The 18,593-nt window shown below is 38.8% G+C and overlaps 1 protein-coding gene across 10 annotated transcripts in view; it reads right to left on the bottom strand.

Moving 5' to 3' along the window:
- nrxn1a (neurexin 1a) overlaps window positions 1-18,593 on the bottom strand; it is a 172,947-nt gene that overhangs the window by 98,683 nt on the left and 55,671 nt on the right. For all 10 annotated transcript variants that reach the window (XM_053511427.1, XM_053511429.1, XM_053511434.1 and 7 more), the window contains one exon: window positions 642-943. In XM_053511427.1, the coding sequence (XP_053367402.1) occupies window positions 642-943 (302 nt within the window). The remainder of the gene's footprint in view (window positions 1-641; window positions 944-18,593) is intronic.

Below are 18,593 nucleotides of genomic sequence, written 5' to 3'. Positions count from 1 at the left end.
TGGTCTGCCATAAACTTCCCACAAACTTACTGCTCGAAGGCCGTAAATTCGCTATTTTTTAACAATTCGATTCCTCTATTCACTGGCACACTACACACAAATCATTTATATACTTCTATATTACGCCTTGCGAATCTTGACACTGCAAAGCCTAGACATGTGTTTCTGTGTATATTTGATTAAATGTACTGAGTGATGAGTGTACTCTTGTAGTGTCTTCTATTTTTTTATGCTTTTATACAGTATTGTGCTCTAGCAAGCAAATTTAGTGCTTAAGTCTAAGACTTTTTTTTTTCCTCAGGTTTGAAGCACATCTACGTGTCTGTAACTGAAAAGACTTCACACAGTCTTACTAATACAATGATACAAGGTGTCTATTATCCTGCCTGCGGTTTTATACCAGCATTAACATCATTAATCTGAGTTAGAATCTCTTATGCCAGGACATTATGGATATTAACATTTCAACTCCTGGCCAGGCAGCCATTGAAGATTTATGACTTCTATTTTTAGTGCAACTTAATGCCACAAATACTTATCTACTGCTAGCGCTATGGAAAGAGAAAGCTTCCTGTTCCTGTTGCTTTTATAATAAATCGAATCTTATCCAATCTCGACCACCACCTTTTGTGCGCGGTTACCTGACGGAGGTTCCTGGTAACCTTCACATCATGCCAGGCATTGTCATTAAATTTCCCATTGACGGGCTCAACCAGGGCCTCGAAGGCCCCAGAGCCCAGGTTGATGACCAACGAGACGGCACCGTTCTTCAGTGCCAGGTTGACGTAGTCAGCCGATTTTCCCGTGTGGAGCATCAATCCGTTGCGCTGCAGGGTCTTGAAGGAGAGCGTGATCTCATCGCTGCTGCTCTGGATGGGGTTTGGAGAGAGGTCGTAACAGAAGTACTCCGAGCCCTTGAAGGTCGCCACATACTCCTCTCTCACTAAAAAAGACAGGGGGTTGGGGAAGAAGGGGAAGATCGTGGTAGTTTATTGAAAATGCTCTTTAAGATTCGGAAGACGGTTGAACAGACATGGCAGAATACATTATCTTCCCTCCAACACATACATAACAACACAAATGGCCTCGACTGGCATGTTTTGAAAACAATCCCAGACTACAACCCCGGAAAACACGGCCAATTATGCTCTCTTGGACTTATCGAACTTTTAGCAGGAGAAATATTCTTCTATTGTATCACTTGGGAGACCAATTGACAGAAACAATACTATGTGAGATGGTGCTACATCGTCCATAATTTGAGTATCACTCAAATGGATGTTTTGAAGGGGAGAAATTATGCAAAGCAACAGATGGAAAACAGAGAGTGAGTGTAGAAGAATGAAGCAATAAACTGGTAGGTTTTCCCAATAAAATGGTCAAAATGGCTGAAAAATCTGGGAAGAATAAAGACCTACCTAGCATACTCAACCTGCACTTGTTGAGACCCGTGTCCTCTATCCATCAGCGGTGCCGTACGACTTACTCGATATGAGTCAGTACAGTAAATATGACGTGGAATGATTTACCTTTTGTCTTTTATGAACGCTAACCAGTTATTAACATGCACACATTCACCTCTGAGATAGAGGGCAAAACCATCTGGTCATAAATGAGAGCCAAGGATAATAAATAAACCAGCTACACACTCCATGTCATCATTACCATATCGCATACTGAGCCTGAGTACTGTAAGTGTTCCACACACCAACACACACGTACACTTTATTATTTAAATAACTTTATAACTTAGGGGTTATTTGGGCCACTTACCTTGAACTGAGCATTCAACTAGAATAAATGCGACTGTGAATCTATAATTCCGAAGATAGACAATATAGTGACTCAGATTTAGTGCACTCAGTGCCTCCTCCTTCATGTCAAGAATTTTAATGAGACAGGCTATCTTTTTTTAATGGCTGATTCACAACAGGACTGATTCAAATTACCATGAATCCTGGAATTTACAACACAATTAGGTCAGTGCACAGGCTAATTTACAACAGGATTATCTCGAATATTCTCAAGTGGGAAATGCTGAAGGGTATCAGCCGTGTCTCTGTGCTGTGCTGGAGGTAGCGAGGGCCCAGGGATAAAGGGTGGATCTGAATCTGGCTCTCTTCCATCTCCTTTTCATTGAGCTGACTCAGCCTGAGGATGACACAGTGCAGGAAGCTGCCCACAGAGTCACACCAGCAGGCCAGCGTTCAAGCGTGGAGACACACTGACACACACACACACACACACACAGGTTTACTGTCGTACAGTCCAGCACATGCAGGTAAAATGCGGGCAACATCGGTATGTTCATTTAATTCGTAAGACTACAGCATCCCACCCTGATGCCAGGCATGGCTCAGCCACCCTGAGTGCTTTATCTGCGTTCCATCTGGATGTTTGCTAATGTGATTTTCTTCACTCTGCTATCTCTCATCTCTCCACTTCTCGCAAAATCGGATTCATCTCCACACCACATCACACAACCGTAACCGCACGACACACTCAGAAGGAAACCCGATTCTACAGCTCATGCTACATTCATGGCACTGAGGCCATTACTTCATCAAACAGCTTCTGTGTGACATTTTGTGAAGTGCAAATAACCAATAGTGAGTGACAGCTACAGACAACATCAAACTCTTTTTTTTAAATAATTTTTTGAAACATTACATTCTCCATGCCCCTCCTTATCCCTGTGCTGGCACTACATTTAGTCATCCTGACAACTATTTTATTAATATAGTTTAGTTTTTTTCCTAGTGGCCGAATAATGAACCTGGTGAGTCAATGAAAATGTTAGACACACTTATTTGGCAATTACAACCTAATCAGGTTAAATTAAAACCCAGATATTCTACACTAGGCTCTTTCCAGCGTTTGCTTTTGTTGTCTCTCTTTTATGTTTTAATGCTACAGGCAATAGTTTTGCCCTGAGGACAGGCAACATGGAGTGGTTTCAATATTGTGGACAGTGTCTCTATAGCTGTTGTCCTCTTTTTTTTTCTTTCTCTTTCTTTAGCTTAGTGTTTCTCACCACACATCCAGCAACCGGCATGATTTGAAAGCAATGATGTAGCGCTTCCCATTCTTGGTATGGTTCTTCTAAAATTTGATACGCCTGCTGTTTGTAAATAGCTCCAGGTAGGACCAGGATAAAAAAAAAAAAAGTTAATTATGCATAAAAAAAAAAGCCAAGTCAATAGTGTCACCATTAATTGACTGAACTCTGGTGTGTGCTGCAGATGCAATAATACAGGATGTGATAAATCAATATTGCTGGAAGACCTTAATGAATGTAAAATATGCTTTACTCCTAATACGCTTCAAATTCATATTAATACACCCACTGGTCTTTTGTAGACTTTATAACAGGACAGGACTGAAGTGCTTTCAACTTGCACGTCAGATCAGAAAGCGGATGTTTGTTGTTCGTTCTTGATGTTGGATTGATTGGTAACTTCGTTTCCTTAGAATATTAATTATGCATAATGACATCTTTACCTACAAAGGGTACGATGAAAGCAGGGTGAATTATTAAAAGGAAAATACAATTCTGATTACCTTTAGGATTTTAATTTATGCAGACAAATTTGCAGTTCGTTTTTTGTGACTCAAAAGGTACCAATATAATGCAATTAAGAAATAAAATTTTTTCCCCTTATGATGCATCACTGTTTTACACTATTTAGGCCATTTCTCATATAGTATTACAATCTTGAGTTAACTACCATTTATATACTCTAAATAATTTTTATGATGATGGTAAAGCTCCTTCAGGCTCCTACAGAGGTATATAGCATGATTTGTCTAATAGACTGTACAGATAGAACATATTGAACAGGAGGTTTTCATTCAGGTTCCATTGACAAGACAGAGTTTATGACACAAAAGCTTTTTTTTTTTTTTTTTTTTTACAACTCAGTTGAGTCAATATCTCCTGGCAGGAGAGATAAATGGCTAAAGTGTCAATATCCCGATGTGACAGCTAAAGCAAGAACGCTATTTAAATAATACCTCGCTATTAAATATGGCGGTGGTGAAGCTAGCAACTGATAACGGTACTTCAGTTACATAGCACAAGGCAGTGTTAATGGTTGTACCTGTTCCCAACTTCTCTAGTATTTCTGAATTACCAAACCTATTATTTGGCCAAATGCAGACCTAAAGTGTTAAATTACATTTTATCACAACGCTGTTGAATTCTTAAATCAAAGGCTGTGGATTAATTATATTTTTCTAACAGCAGCTTTGATTGAGTTCCAACTGTAACATACTGTAAATGATAGGTTTGTATTAATGCACTCATTCTAATATACTATTATTTCTAAAATAACACCTCAACTTAAAGAAACTGGTAACACATAGTCTACGGCTAACAACGCATAGATTTTACAAGTACGCTGTCAGATGAGGAAAACGACAACAAAAATATACTCATTAATATGGTGAAACGTTTAATCAAAAGATGTTTGTGTAAGATTTATGGAAGGAGGAGTGCTTTATAACAGTTTTTTGTCTTTTAATCACAGATAATTAAGCACTTTAATAAAAGACAATAAAGAAAAATAAAAGACTAGTGATAAATCTATTATATTATCAGTAATAACAGAACTGAGCCTGTTTTGCAGATGCTCTATAATATTAGATGTAACTCGAAATGCAACATATTTTTCTTTTTTTTTTTTGGCAAAATGCAATGGTGTAAAAGGAAAAACACACTTCAGAACTTGCTATTTTGGGATCTTCTATTTATTTCTAGTCTCTATCACACCCACTTGGTGTGGATTATTCTTCTCCTGCAGATATACAGTCCTGCACCTCCTGTGTTGAGACACCCTCCTTTCTTCATTTTTAATCAAATTTAATGACATGAAAGAAATCGTGACAATTGTTTTAATGCGACAGGCTGAAGTGCCTAAAGATACAATGTAAGAATTGGTTGTTTGTGTAACAACCTCAGCAGCAACCCCATTTCCCCTCTTGTTTGTTCCAACCACTCAGCCATCAGCACCAACACTATACAGTACAATTCACCGGCCTGAGTACCTGTTTCTCACTGGTTCATGCCTTAAGCTGTTTTATGCTTCAATGATTCATACTGTAGGTTACTGTGTCTCAAGACTACATTAAAAATACAAGAAAGTCTGGCTTAATCGAAGCAAAATATGATGAAATGAGGGTTAGCTCAAAACTTTTACACAATATTGTATACTGCTTATTTATATTATCAAAAAACAAATGTAAATAATGTATGTTAAGCCTAAAATTGTGGTTTGGGTCGAGGATGTACCAGTGCAGTTATGAGTATTGTAACACTCAGTCGGTATCAGATTTTAGTTGCCCTTTAATTAATTTCTGATTTTTTAAAAATTTATATAAAAGATGGGCTGAGCATCAAATTTAAACCTTTGTATGTACACTCAAGAACCCACTTAGTACAGCTAACATCTCTGTAGATGATCTTTCCTGGTGTGAGAGTGATCATCTCTTGGAGGCTCATTGTTGAAGGAACCACTGAGAGTTGATTTGGCATCTTACAGTATGTACAGCTTTGCCCACAGCTTCCTCATCAATGTAGAACAGCTGTATAGAGGTCTGGGCATTCCGCAGACAATCAAATAATCGCTTGGCCTTTTTGTTCTGCACCTCTGCTGTGCCTCTCTTCAATATCTGCGCTTGTCCCCTTGCTTCCTTTCACCCAGATCCGCCACTCTGCTTTTCTGCCCTGCATTTTTTCTTTTGTGCCATCTCTCTTTGCCTTTTCTCAGATTGTCTGCCTTCCATATAGGGTTGGTATCGCACCATGCCCTGTATTGCCGTTGCCTTTCTGCCAATCATTAAATTTCGTTTTTCCTAATGTTATACAATAAATGTATAATTTACAGTAAAATGACCCAGAATTCTTAAAAAAAGAGAAATTGATGCAAAATGTAATGTGGAAATATTTGACTCTGTTACACATTGTCAACTCTGTTATCATTAGACATTTTAAACCACTAAGTTTACATTTTCCACCATTTTGTGCTTTAGCTTAAGATGCTAACCTCAAACCAGATACCACACAGCATGATTAAAAACTGTGATATTATTATGATACTATTGTTTTAAAAAATGAATGAGGGATTCACTGCAATATCACAATAACAGATTTGACAAATAATCAATATACTATTGGTGCATCCTAAACAGTTAGTACAAATTAGTGAGAGAAGAATAATGACATATCTTTAAGCCTTCCAGATTTTCCCGCCAAAGGAAGTGACAACACTTGGGGCAAGTCATATATATATATATATATTATAAGAATTGTATTCTAAAATTATTATAAAATTTATTTTATTATAATATAACATTTAAAATATAAAAATAAAAAATATGTATAAATTATTATTATTATTATTTATATTATTACCAACACCACAGATATTTTGCACATAAACAAAGAATGTTTGTTTTAAAGAAATCATATTTTTTGCATAATGACTTTAATAAGCTTAATAGAATCTTGGTATTATATCAGTCTCAGATATTGTGTGAAATCACATCTCTAGTATTTCTCAAAAATCTGTTTGGTGATTTAAATGTCAAAATCAAAATACTTGTTAGTAATTGACTTGGCAACGCTTTTGATGCCCTGACAGCAGAGTAATTTAAAAGAGGTGAGATAAATGGCTAGTCCAGGCTACCACACAGAAGCCAGTTAAATCCTGAGGGAGACTGCACTACCCCCAGCATCACCACAAGACAAAATCATTTACCAACCCGTCCAAACAACAGCTCAGCAGCACCTCCTATTTCATCCCTGTTGGAGGAAGTAGAACCAGCGCAGTTTGACTCACCTCTTATTGTCTATCTATTTAATGGTACTGTCTATGTGTGCAGTCGCTCGCTCATACTGAAAGAACAAATGTATGAATGAATAAGTGGATAAAGGGAGAAATAAACAGTGACTCACAGTGTGTAAATCTCTGTCTAGGACAGAGACCTGGAAGGGATGCTTAGATGCTGTAAGAACACTCTGCTAAAAAGGGATTCTCTAGCTGTTAGTCACTTTATCACCTGAGGTATGGATTTATGAAAGACCCACTCTGACCTTCATAAAAAGATGAGCGCTTATGTTTTTTTTTTTTTAAAGAAAAAGGTATTTCCTCAGATCTTCGATACGAGTACAAGGCCTTTTTAATAATAACTTTTCCCTCACCCCATTTCGGGATGCATTTCCATGTGCATAAAGAATGATGCATAGAAGAACTGCAAAAAGTTGTTACAGTACATGAGTCCTTGTTCACACTTCTATTCACCATAACACAACCCCCCCTTCTTTAGCATTTATCATCATCATCATATCTCCAGTCTTCACACCTCCATCCCCAACACCTTTAGCCAGAATACATCCCTGAACAATTTTCACTCAGTAAGTGTGTGTGTGTGTGTGTGTGTGTGTGTGTGCATGTTCGTCAGAAATAATGTGTTTGTGCGTGTTAATTGTGCTCGAATAGACACATCGCCTACACATAGATTTAATTCGATACAAGCGAAGGAAGTTTGTGCGTCCGAAATGTGGTGTGTGGAACATAAGGGTTCGGTGTGTATGGAAAGTCGGAGAGGTCAGGGTTGCACACGGTCCAGCATCTTCTCCTGTTCATTTGCACAGGGAGATGAAAGTACAGTGGTTAATGAGAGTTGCTGTGGAGTTAGCGCAGTCTAACAACAGTAAGAAAAACAACAGGAATGACAACAACAGCAGATAATAACACCGCAATTACCCGAGCTAAATATATACCAGCGGCTATGGACCACTGACAGCAATAACAACGCTATTAAAGCGAGAGCGGACTGCTGAGCTGGTTATGCTGACACTAAGCTTACACAACTGCTAACAACACCCTCAAGTATCACTTAATACACACTATCTACTGAATTATAAGTAGACATGTATTGTAAGTAATAATTCCAGGTAATGATTAATCCCTAGCTGTTTGGTTAGTGCTATTTTGGAATACTGTATAAATACATTGTGCCGTTGCATTGCATCAATCTTCATGAGCAGGATGGTTTGATATTGATTTATCAGTCAATTGATTATCCTTCCCCTCGTAAATCAATCTCTGAACCAAACCGAAACACTGACGATTGCGATTGCAAAAAAGAAAAAAAGAACAAAACACCCTCTGGCTCATTAATTCTGACAGCAGAACAGCTCATTAGGACATATTGTAATTAATATCACAACGTATGGCAGGTATTATACATTTCACACAATACATATCCACAGGAATTGTTTCATTATTTATACAGGATAATGACAAGACCCCAAAAAAAAAAAATGAAATCTAAAGGCTTGCACACCACAGTTCTGTCCTTTTATGTGAGCAAATCAATAAGAGACCTTTAAAAAGCTTTCTCACAGAGATATCAATTGCCTGTGAGCACTCATCTCCAGGTCCCTTGAATACATTGCATCAGGCAGCCTAACATTTCACTACATTTTAACATGAACCGTAAAGGAGAGAGATTAAAAAGGCAAAACGTGCTGCAGGACAGAAAATGTCAGGGGAAAGAAAACTATTAGCAAAACGACAGCTTTGAATTGGGTTTTGGGAAAAATACATGAAGATGGTGGATGTTATTAACCTATACACCATGTCACAAAGATAAATCATCTCAAACTAGTTTCTAGTTAATTCTACAGGATTGAATAAAATTAAACATTTGAATTCGATTTACACTCACTGCTTTGGCTACCGAAAGGAGGTGATACTGAATATAAACATTATTATACTGTAACTATTTGTACTATATCCAGGGGAAATACTGTATTATTGATCATCTGGAAGGCATTTATTCCTTATACTAGGACAACCTAAAAGATTGATACATGGTTATACATGGTTCTCAAACTTTGTATTCCATGTGTAAGAATGTATGTTAAAATGCAGAGGAAAAATAATCCTGTGTACACGCCCATCTTTGGCATCCGTTAATGAATATTAATGAGTATGGAAAGGCAGCAGTCACGTGACAAGGTTTTAAAACATACACAATGTCGGGAACACTTACATAAAAAAAAAAAAAACAAGTTAAGATTTTTTTACTTGGTCCGCAGAATTTTTGTTTTGATTTATTTATTTTTTTTTGCAAGTTGGCTCTGTGTCCGGCATGATGGTTGTTTTTATTAAAATTATAATGAGATCTCAGGTCATCTGATCTCAGTGTCATAGAAGGGAGGTTGGGCCTAATTAGCATACTAAAAGTGCAGGCTGCACTAAACAACTTCTTTCAAAAAATATATAATTTTTTTTTTTTATAGATAATTGTGCAAGACCAAGACAATAATGGAAAATTAGTCATTTTTATGTATATTCTTCTTATGTATTGTGTACTTGTATAGTCTAAATCAATCTTTAAAGTAGCGTGAGTTTAAATTCATTGAGCCTGATGAAGAGGAATATATATGAATATCAGATGGTACTCAATAATTCAAAAGTCAACTTTTTCCCTCGAGCCGCATTGTTCAATACAGATGTTTAGATCAGAGCAGATTTGCATGTCGTGAAACTTCACATTCATAATTGTGTCACTGTGGACACGTCTGTCCTCTGAAACGCAAAGCATGCACAAATCGATATGTCTTTGGCCACTTCATGTCGGTGTGATCAGTCATTCATTTCAAACTATTGATGGTATTTTATCAAAAACACTCCTGGTGTTTGGTCTGGAGGACAGCAGGCAGTTAGTATTTGTCTGTATTTGTTGACATCCAGAAGAAGTAAGAAAGTTGAATGTTCACTTTAGCTTTTTGAGCAAATCCTTCCAGCGGCGCTATGTAATATCCTCGCTGCCGAGGAGCGAGAGGCCTACACATGTGCTAAGGGTAAAAAACTTCTCATCTGGTCATCCTCAACCACATATACGATCATACATATATACAATCTTCAAGTCACTTCAAGTTGGTATTGTGAACTTTCTAAGAGCTTTCGGTTCACAATGTCGATGTTTCTCTGTATGGCAGAGCCTTCGGAAGATAGTGGTAGATAGTAAGCAGAATCATAATGCAAGTCATATGTAGCCTTTTCCTGATAGCAAATTCTGACATTCCTGATGGTTGTGTTGTGTTTCCACAATCATTCTGCCATTGGCAAAAACAACAACATAAAAGCTAGCTCGAATGTTGAATGTTACCTGCAATCATGTATAATGTCTATATTTGCCTAGAAACCATGTTCTCATAAGGTTAACCACTTGAACAGAGAGTGTATCGTCTCCCTGCCTTTCATGTCAAAAGCAAAACAATGTTTAGAGGCAAAAAATAATGCTGTATTAATTTTTATTAGCAATCTGTTTTGCCTAAAAGCAAGAATGGTCCATCATTTTCTTAGCTGCTTCTCTGACTAACATACTCCGAATTTTGGCCGATGGCCTCCTCTAGGCAAAGTCATGGCTCCAGTTGAGTTTGAATTCAATTCAATTCAATTTTGTATTTGTATAGTGCTTTTTACAAAGCAGGTTTACAGAAATGTAAAATGTTTATCCCTATAAGCAAGCCGGAGGTGATGGTGTTATAGAAAAACTCGCAGAGATGACCACGAGGAAGAAACCTTGCGAGAAATCAACTGAATTTGGTGGCCATAAAAAACAAATACGACTGAAACAGCAATGGAATTACTGTATGAAAGCACACCCTTTTGATTTTTCACAATATTTACAGTGGGTTTTTTCACAGATTTTAATATAATAGGCTACTTTGTGTAGATTCATGACATACACTCACTGGTCATTAGATATACCTGTTCAGTTGCTAATGCAAACATCTATTTAGCCAATCACATGGCAGCAAATCAATGCATTTACACATGGTCGAGATGTCTGTCGCATCAAAGGTGATTTAAGTGTCTTTGAATGTGGCATGGCTCTTAGTGCCAGGAGGCTGGTCTGAGTATTTCAAAAACTGCTGATCTACTGGGATTTTTACACACAACTATCTCTAGGGTTTACAGAGAATGGTCTGAAAAAGAGAAACTATCCAGTGGGCAGCAATTCTCTGTTGATGCCAGAGGTCAGAGGAGAATGGCCAGACTGGTTCGAGCTGACAGAAAAGCAACAGTAACTAAAATAACATCTCGTTACAACCTCGATACGCCAAAGAGAATGCAAAAATGTCAAACCTTCAAGCAGACCGGCTACAACAGCAGAAGACCAAACAAGGTGTCACTCCTGTCAACTAAGAACAGGAAACGGAGGCTACAATTCACATGGGCTCACCAAAATTGGACAACAGAACATTGGAAAAATATTTTCTGGCCTGATGATGGTCAGATTTTAGCATGAGCAACAGAATTTGTCCATGACCAGTGCTGTAATGATGTGGGGAAGCTTTGTGGGGTCACACTTTGGACCCCTTAGCACTAATTTTGGATTGGAGTATTGTTGCTGACCACCTCCAACCAGGACAACACAGCAGATCACAAACTAAAATCACCATCGCCTCAAACATAACAATGAGTTTACTGACCTCAAATGGCCTCAACGGGTACCAGATCTCAATCCAACAGAGCACTTAAGGATGTGCTGGAACAGGAGATTCACATCATGGATGTGCAGCTGACAAATCTGCATCTGTGTGATTTATGTCAATATGAAAATATCAAATCTCTAAGCACCTTTCTGAGTCAAAACAAAGAATAGGGTTCAAACCAGTACTAGCAAGGTGTACCTACAATAAAATGGCCAGTGACTGTATGAATTTGAATGTAGCCTGTTTTGATTTCAGATTCTTTGTCATGGATGCACCTTCCAATTTGAGGTACTTCTCTATGACATGAGTCTATTATCATTTTCAGTACAACGTGTTCTAAGCAATAAAGGAAAGGATTGTCAAAAAAAAAAACTGTAGAAGTATACAGAAGAAAAAAGAAACCATGCCAGCATGGTGATGAATTCGGAGGTATCCAAGAATCCGCCCACAACAATCGCATCCACTTGTGAGTTTAAATAAAAGCACACAGGCAGTAATAAGTGGAGGCTAGTTGTTGAGGTTTTTTTTTTTTTTTTTTTTTTATAGATAAAAACGAGTCAAGGAAGACTGAAAGCATTCCTGGGAGTGGCTGTTTGATAACCATGGCTATGAGCAAGAGCTGTCTGAAGCCAAACTGCTGACCTTTTGAACAATGCCTGCCAGAAAATCAGCTCGCTATTTACGCCTTCATTACATTCCAATTTTCAATATTATTCTTTTTTATCATTACGCAGTATCTTATTAAATGCATCAGATCACCCTTGAGATCTACAGATAATGTGTTTGGGTTTCCGGAGTCATTATAAAGCGATTTTGTTTGCGGTTATGGATCCATGGTTTCATGTTGAACGCAAACGTCCGTGAAATGTATTCATATTCACTGCTGTAACCTGGGAAGGTTAGCTAAATGCTTTAAACACACACTTCCTGCAGCACACACTTAGTGCTGCACTAAATCAGAGTCCAGTATTTTCACCCACCTTTACACTTCTTCATTAATGCAAACTATTGTGTTAGTGCGTACACACACATGCATGCTCCACAGCAGGAACTTCCTCCTCTACCGCTTTCACTATGGGGCTCACTTTGACTTGACTTTACACACGTAAAAACTAACCAAAAATAGATAGACATGGTTAAATGTTGCCGGGATGTTGCATAAATATCCACAGGGTCTTGGTGACGGTTTGATTCATCGTGTTTTTCTGACATCCGGTTAAGGAGATGCTGTCATTCACCGTCATTATTCATTTCAATTCACTTCCTCTCCTTTCAGAACCTTTGCTGAGATCCTTATTTAAAATGTTCGTGGCTGTCACAGTTAGCTACCTCTCTGAAGCATCATACCAGCATCCCTTCCTCACACCCAGGCCTTGCCATATGTCCCAGGGTTCAGTGTACTGCCAACTCTTCCCCTGCCTGCACACCCGAACCCAGAGTGCATATTGAGTGAGAGAGATAGATCAAGACAAGCTGAGAGGAATAGTGAAAGAGATGGAAGAGAGAGAGAGAGAGAGAGGGATGGATGGGAAGGGACCGAGACCGCTGGAGAAAGAGGAGCTTTGTGCACTCGGTGAAAGCTCTGTGCTGCCTGAGTGTAATTTGATGTAATGGTCTAGCTGTGAGTGTGGATATGAGTCTCAGTATTAATACAAAATAACAAGAGTCATGACAAGCTGAACAGCTCTGCCTTTCACAGCAATAACACACTGCTGAAGCATGTGTACAATACACCAGGAGTCAGGCTAAGTCTCATCATTGAAGGCGATCCAAAAGTGTCTCTAACACATTATACTGTAGGAAACTTATATGGAGCAAAAGCACATTTATTTCCAAAGCATAATTTACGTGACAGCTATTTCTTTGTAAAAACACACACAGAGTAATCTACCCCACTCGTCATGAACTCATGTTTGACACATCTGGTGCTATTCATAAAACTGCACTTGTTTCTTTACAGTAAATGATCTTTGTGCTGCATATGCCATGGCCTTCACATACCCCTCGTGCATTCCTAAAGGATATTTATACACTGATCAACCAAAATATCTAACACATAAACATTAACAACCTGGGTTTTGGGTCCCCCTAGTGCGCTCGGTCACTCTTGCCGCTGGGTCCTGGCTCTTGCTGCGGGGCCCGTGGGGATGTGCTGTGGTCCCTGGCACCAGGACATTCGCAGGGGATCCTTGGCATGCTGTGGGATGCTGTGGGATAGCGAGCTGGAGCCATTTGTTGATCTGACTTTTTTGTCCAGCGCATTCCATGGATGTTTGATTCAAGTGTGATATGGGTAGTTTAGATGGTGGTCTTGGGCTCTTTGCCTATTGGGCCCTATGTGCAGCAGGCTGTGGGACACTGGGTGTTCTGGTGCCTTTCATACATGGTCAGCTTTGACTTCTTTTGGTTAGTTGTGCTTTTCTAAGGAATCAGAAAAGATGGGCTGGTCTTTGGTTCTTTTAGACATAAATGAGCTGTAGGTACCCACGATCCTGTCACCAGTTCACTGGTATATTATGGATAATCAATTTTTGTTTATTTTGTTAATATTTTGTGGTTTTAATGTTATTGTTGATTGGTGTATAGTGTAAATAAATTAAGCATGACAAATTGTTGCAGACATGGATTCGCATGAAGTTATGAAGACTTCTGGGGGACCATGTAAATGGATCTGCGCAATAAATCTCAATTACAGTATCAAGCTACACGGAAACAAACAGACTTGTTCATAAGTGATTGGATATGCACTTACATGAGAAATGTCTTATTTATTTGCATTCTGTAACTGAGAAAAAAAAAACATTTGCAAAATTAACTAATTTAAACCATAACTAATTGGCTGACATATTCTGCATGTTTTTGCACTTTTCTATATTATATTAGAGAAAGATTAATTATGGAAAGGATAATAAAGAAAGCAAGTCAGCATAACTCCATCAATTAATGACTATTATTTGGTAATAAATTAAGAATACATATGTCACCTCAACCAACTTAATGAAACTAATTTAACTGTTCTGTACTTTTGACCTCTCTTGGGTTGTTTTTATGCTGTCAAAAATTATATATTTTAATTGGCATACATGTTTATTGGCATAATGCAGTTCCTTCCTTCAGAAACTCCCCTGCCATTTACACATCGTTATAGGACTGGAAAGCTTTGTGTGCGCTAACAAATATAAATCAGCTGTGCTGTGCATGCTGGTGATTTGTGAATGATTGACATTCCTCGACATTCGTACGCGAGTATGAAGGCAATCAGTTTCCAAAATGTCAAGCAGTTCAGTTCAGTTTGGCTCATGCAAACATTTACATAAAGCTTTACTTAAAGATTAATAAATGATCCACATTGTTTACACACAGAATGGCTGAATGAACCCAAATCACATAGGAAGTATTCCATAGAGTCAGCTCATATAATAAATATGTTAAAGATAAACCATATACTATAGAATCATTTTGATGAAAATGTTCCTGTGTGTTTTGGATTGTCTGCTTTTGTATATGCATACTGTAGCAGGGCAAAAAATGAAATATTAAGCCACAGTTTATTTACAGTATACGTAAATTGAGATGAAGGGCCTTGGTCAGACAAATAATGAAGAATCCAAGGGTCACTTTAAGTGAGATTCTGAGTTCCTTTGTGGAGATGGGAGAGCCTTAGTGAAGGACAACCATCCCTCCAGCACTCCTCCAATCAGGCCTCTACAGTAGAGTGGCCAGACAGGAGCCATTCCTCACTAAAAGCACATGACAGGCTGCTGGGAGTTTACCAAAAAAGCCCCTGAAGGACTCTCAGACCATGGGAAGCAAAATCAGGTCTGATGGCACAAGGACTGAACAATTTGGAATCAGAAAATCAGGAACTGCGGATTAGTTTATTAAAACCATCCCTACAGTTAAACACTAAAATAGAATCATGCTGAGGGTTGATGAAGATTTTTCTGTGACCAGGCCTTGGAGTTAGTATAAAAAGAAAATTAGATAATAAAGAGCCATCCTGAGTGAAAACCTTCTCCTGTTGCAGAGGGTTACATTTCAACAAGACAACAACCCAAAGCATACTGCCAAGAAAACACAGAAGTGGCTTCAGAACAACCCTGTGAAGGTCCTAGAGTGGCCCAGCTAGAGTCTGCACCTGAACCCTACAGAGCATCTCTGGAGTAGGGCTGGGTGATAATGCTTTGTGGGTAATGCAGTCCAATGTCCGTGAATGCGGAAATTTGAGATGAGGTGGAATATAGAGCCTGAACCTGTTTTCTTTTAGTAGTTTTTGGTTTAATTTAAGTACGGAATCCACCTGGAAGTTTGTAATATCGCCTGACAACGCAGAAAATAAAAGAATGGACATGCATTGCATTGTAAAAATTAACAAACTTTTTTTTTAAACACATTTTTTATTGCTATTGATCACATGTCTATCGCGATACATATCATTATCGTTTTATTGCCCAGGCCTACTCTGGAGAGACCTGAACTGTTTTTTTTTAAGGTGTAGTTAGGGGCATAGTGTATGTAGAATACAGATGAAAAAAAGATTTTATTCCATTTTATGATAAGTGTGAAACATACTGTGGTACCTTGAGATAAGAACTTTAGAATTTCCACCATAAAAACTAAAATTTTGCAAGAATTGTCGTCATGGGAAGCATTTTCGGCATACGAGTGACTAAATCGAGCCAAATCAATCCAAACCGGCCACCCGCTTGCACCTACTGTCCGTTGCGCATGTGCATAAGTCCTGCATATCCTGGAGCCATTCAAAACTTGTGTGCCTTAGTGGAAAGGCAAGTAAAGCGTGTTAAATTATTATGATTATTTTTCTTTTGCATATTGTACAGGAAGCAAGGAGAGTAGCAAAGAAGCCATTTTCAGTTTCAATAATGGTAATATTTTGGGGTGGATTATCTGCATTATATTTACATTATGTCCTACTGTATAGGAAAATACATTTCGCAATATGGAATTTCGTCTTGAAAACTCATCTCGGAACGGATTAAATTTATACGCAGAGGTTTCACTGTATAACAACGTTGATAAAACTTCCTGCCAGCACAGTAAATGCTTATACGTCTTGTAAGGCATGTTTAATCCGATATATAATTATTTAATGTTTCAAATACTTTAAATAAGAGAATATACAGTAACATCCCTCTCCTGTGTGTGTGTGTGTGTGTGTGTGTGTGTGTGTTTCCGTGTTTGTCTCCATGTCTCCTCTGTCTTTCAGCCAACACTTTATTAAACCACTATCTTCACTCTGCCATAGTTGCCTGATCGCTCCGTGTTAGAGATAACTTTGTGTCTAGTGGATACTAATGGAGTGGCTGAATGCTTCTGTATGTCAGGATTCATCACGTTCCTTTCACTGATTTTTGTCTACAGCCCTGTAAAGGCAGGCTCAATGTTTTTCTGTTCTCATGCAGAGCAACACTGAAAGAAGAGATGTGCTCTCACACTGCAGCCACCGTGAGATCCTGTCAGCGTCTTAACACATTCACCACCACTATCCCCCATCTCGCTCTCTCTCTCTCCTTCTCTCTCTACCTTCTAATAAAATTCTGTATCCTGCCCTCCTCTCGCCTCGCCAGGCCGTTGACTGACTCACTCGCTACAGCCACACACTGGCAGCCATTTTAAAACCCAGGATGGCACACAGGAACGTACAGGAAACGGCACACATCACGCAGGCCGAGGCAAATCCATATAAACATACTGTACATACATGCAATCCAAAATAGATTGGGGTAATGGATAATATGATCAGTTGTCGCAAAATGATCAAAAACAGTACATTGCACTATAGAAAAATATCACCTTTTAGCCCAAGTCATTCAAACTTCAATGAAACAACCCGGAAAGTAGATTTCCAAAAATGTATTTTGTGGTCAAAATTCGATATGTGCTGCAACACGAACCTGAACATCAGCATTGAAAATGCTTCTTACGCTCCTTTCTATCTACTTAATGGAGACAGGAAATGATGAACACTCATCTATCACTATTTAATGCTACTCAGTGCTGCGAGCATACAGTAAGAAAGCACCACATTTGGCCAGGTCTGGGCTTTAAATCAGTGGTAGTTATAATAAGCATATGCTCCTATCAGGGCCTTTCGGGCAGTGATTCAGCAATTGATTTTTTTTTAGACATAAATGTGAAAAAAACAACCGCAGGGAAAAAAAAAAAAAAAAAAAAAAACAAGGCAAAAGACTAAAAATGCTCATGCATTACTGTGCTATTATGCCCGTGCACATATTGCTTATTAATGGGCGCTGATTTGAATCACAGAATCCAGTGCAGAGGTGCTGTATTTGTATTCGTGGCACTGTTGCGTTAACGCTTGAACACGAATTTCAAAATCTCCTAATGGACTAAATACAACGAACGTACTGGTCCACTACTCCAACATACGATTACATGTCAATCTCCCCACACTATCCCGTCCTCGAGTCAGTAAATGCTGAGCTATATAAACACTGACTGGGGAGCCAGGACAGACAATGTTGGCAAGCAGAAATGTTAATTGTCAGTATGTAAGAAAACAAGAGTGGGTTGAGACGGCAGGGATGGAGACGCAACTGCTCATTTCCCGCGAGTCTGTTTTGTGCCCGTCTCTCATCCCTCGGATCAAAGAGGAGAATTTAACAGCGTGCCTGGTGTTCACACAGCGGCGGGACGGAGGGGGAGGAGGACAGCTTCGGCGAGCCGCTCAAAACAACGAGCAACAATCGCAACCCGAGCGCAGCTCATCAAAGCGCTCCTGTACAGTACTGTACGTTACACTGAAGCCGAACCACTTCGCCACGACACCTTGCTTATTCTTTAGCTTGCTTTCACACCAGAAAAACACCGCCTCATATACACAACAATACTGGCACGTCTGAATCCCTTTCTCCAACGCCAACACACTCCATCACAACACCTTAGAAGGAGAAAAAAAAAAAGTGAGAGGGAAAGTGAAGAAGGGGAAAAAAGGGCTATTGGAATGGAAATGGGAGTGTGTAGGTAGGCGAAAGGACAAAGAGGACGATGCAGTGAAAGCAATCCTGTCCCCAGATGGAGAGGAACCTTATGCTTG

Source organism: Clarias gariepinus, chromosome 14 (genome assembly GCF_024256425.1).
Source record: "Clarias gariepinus isolate MV-2021 ecotype Netherlands chromosome 14, CGAR_prim_01v2, whole genome shotgun sequence".
In the NCBI taxonomy this organism is placed as follows: domain Eukaryota; kingdom Metazoa; phylum Chordata; class Actinopteri; order Siluriformes; family Clariidae; genus Clarias; species Clarias gariepinus.
The sequence above is the reverse complement of the archived record's forward strand: the minus strand, read 5'-3'. Positions and strand labels throughout refer to the sequence as shown.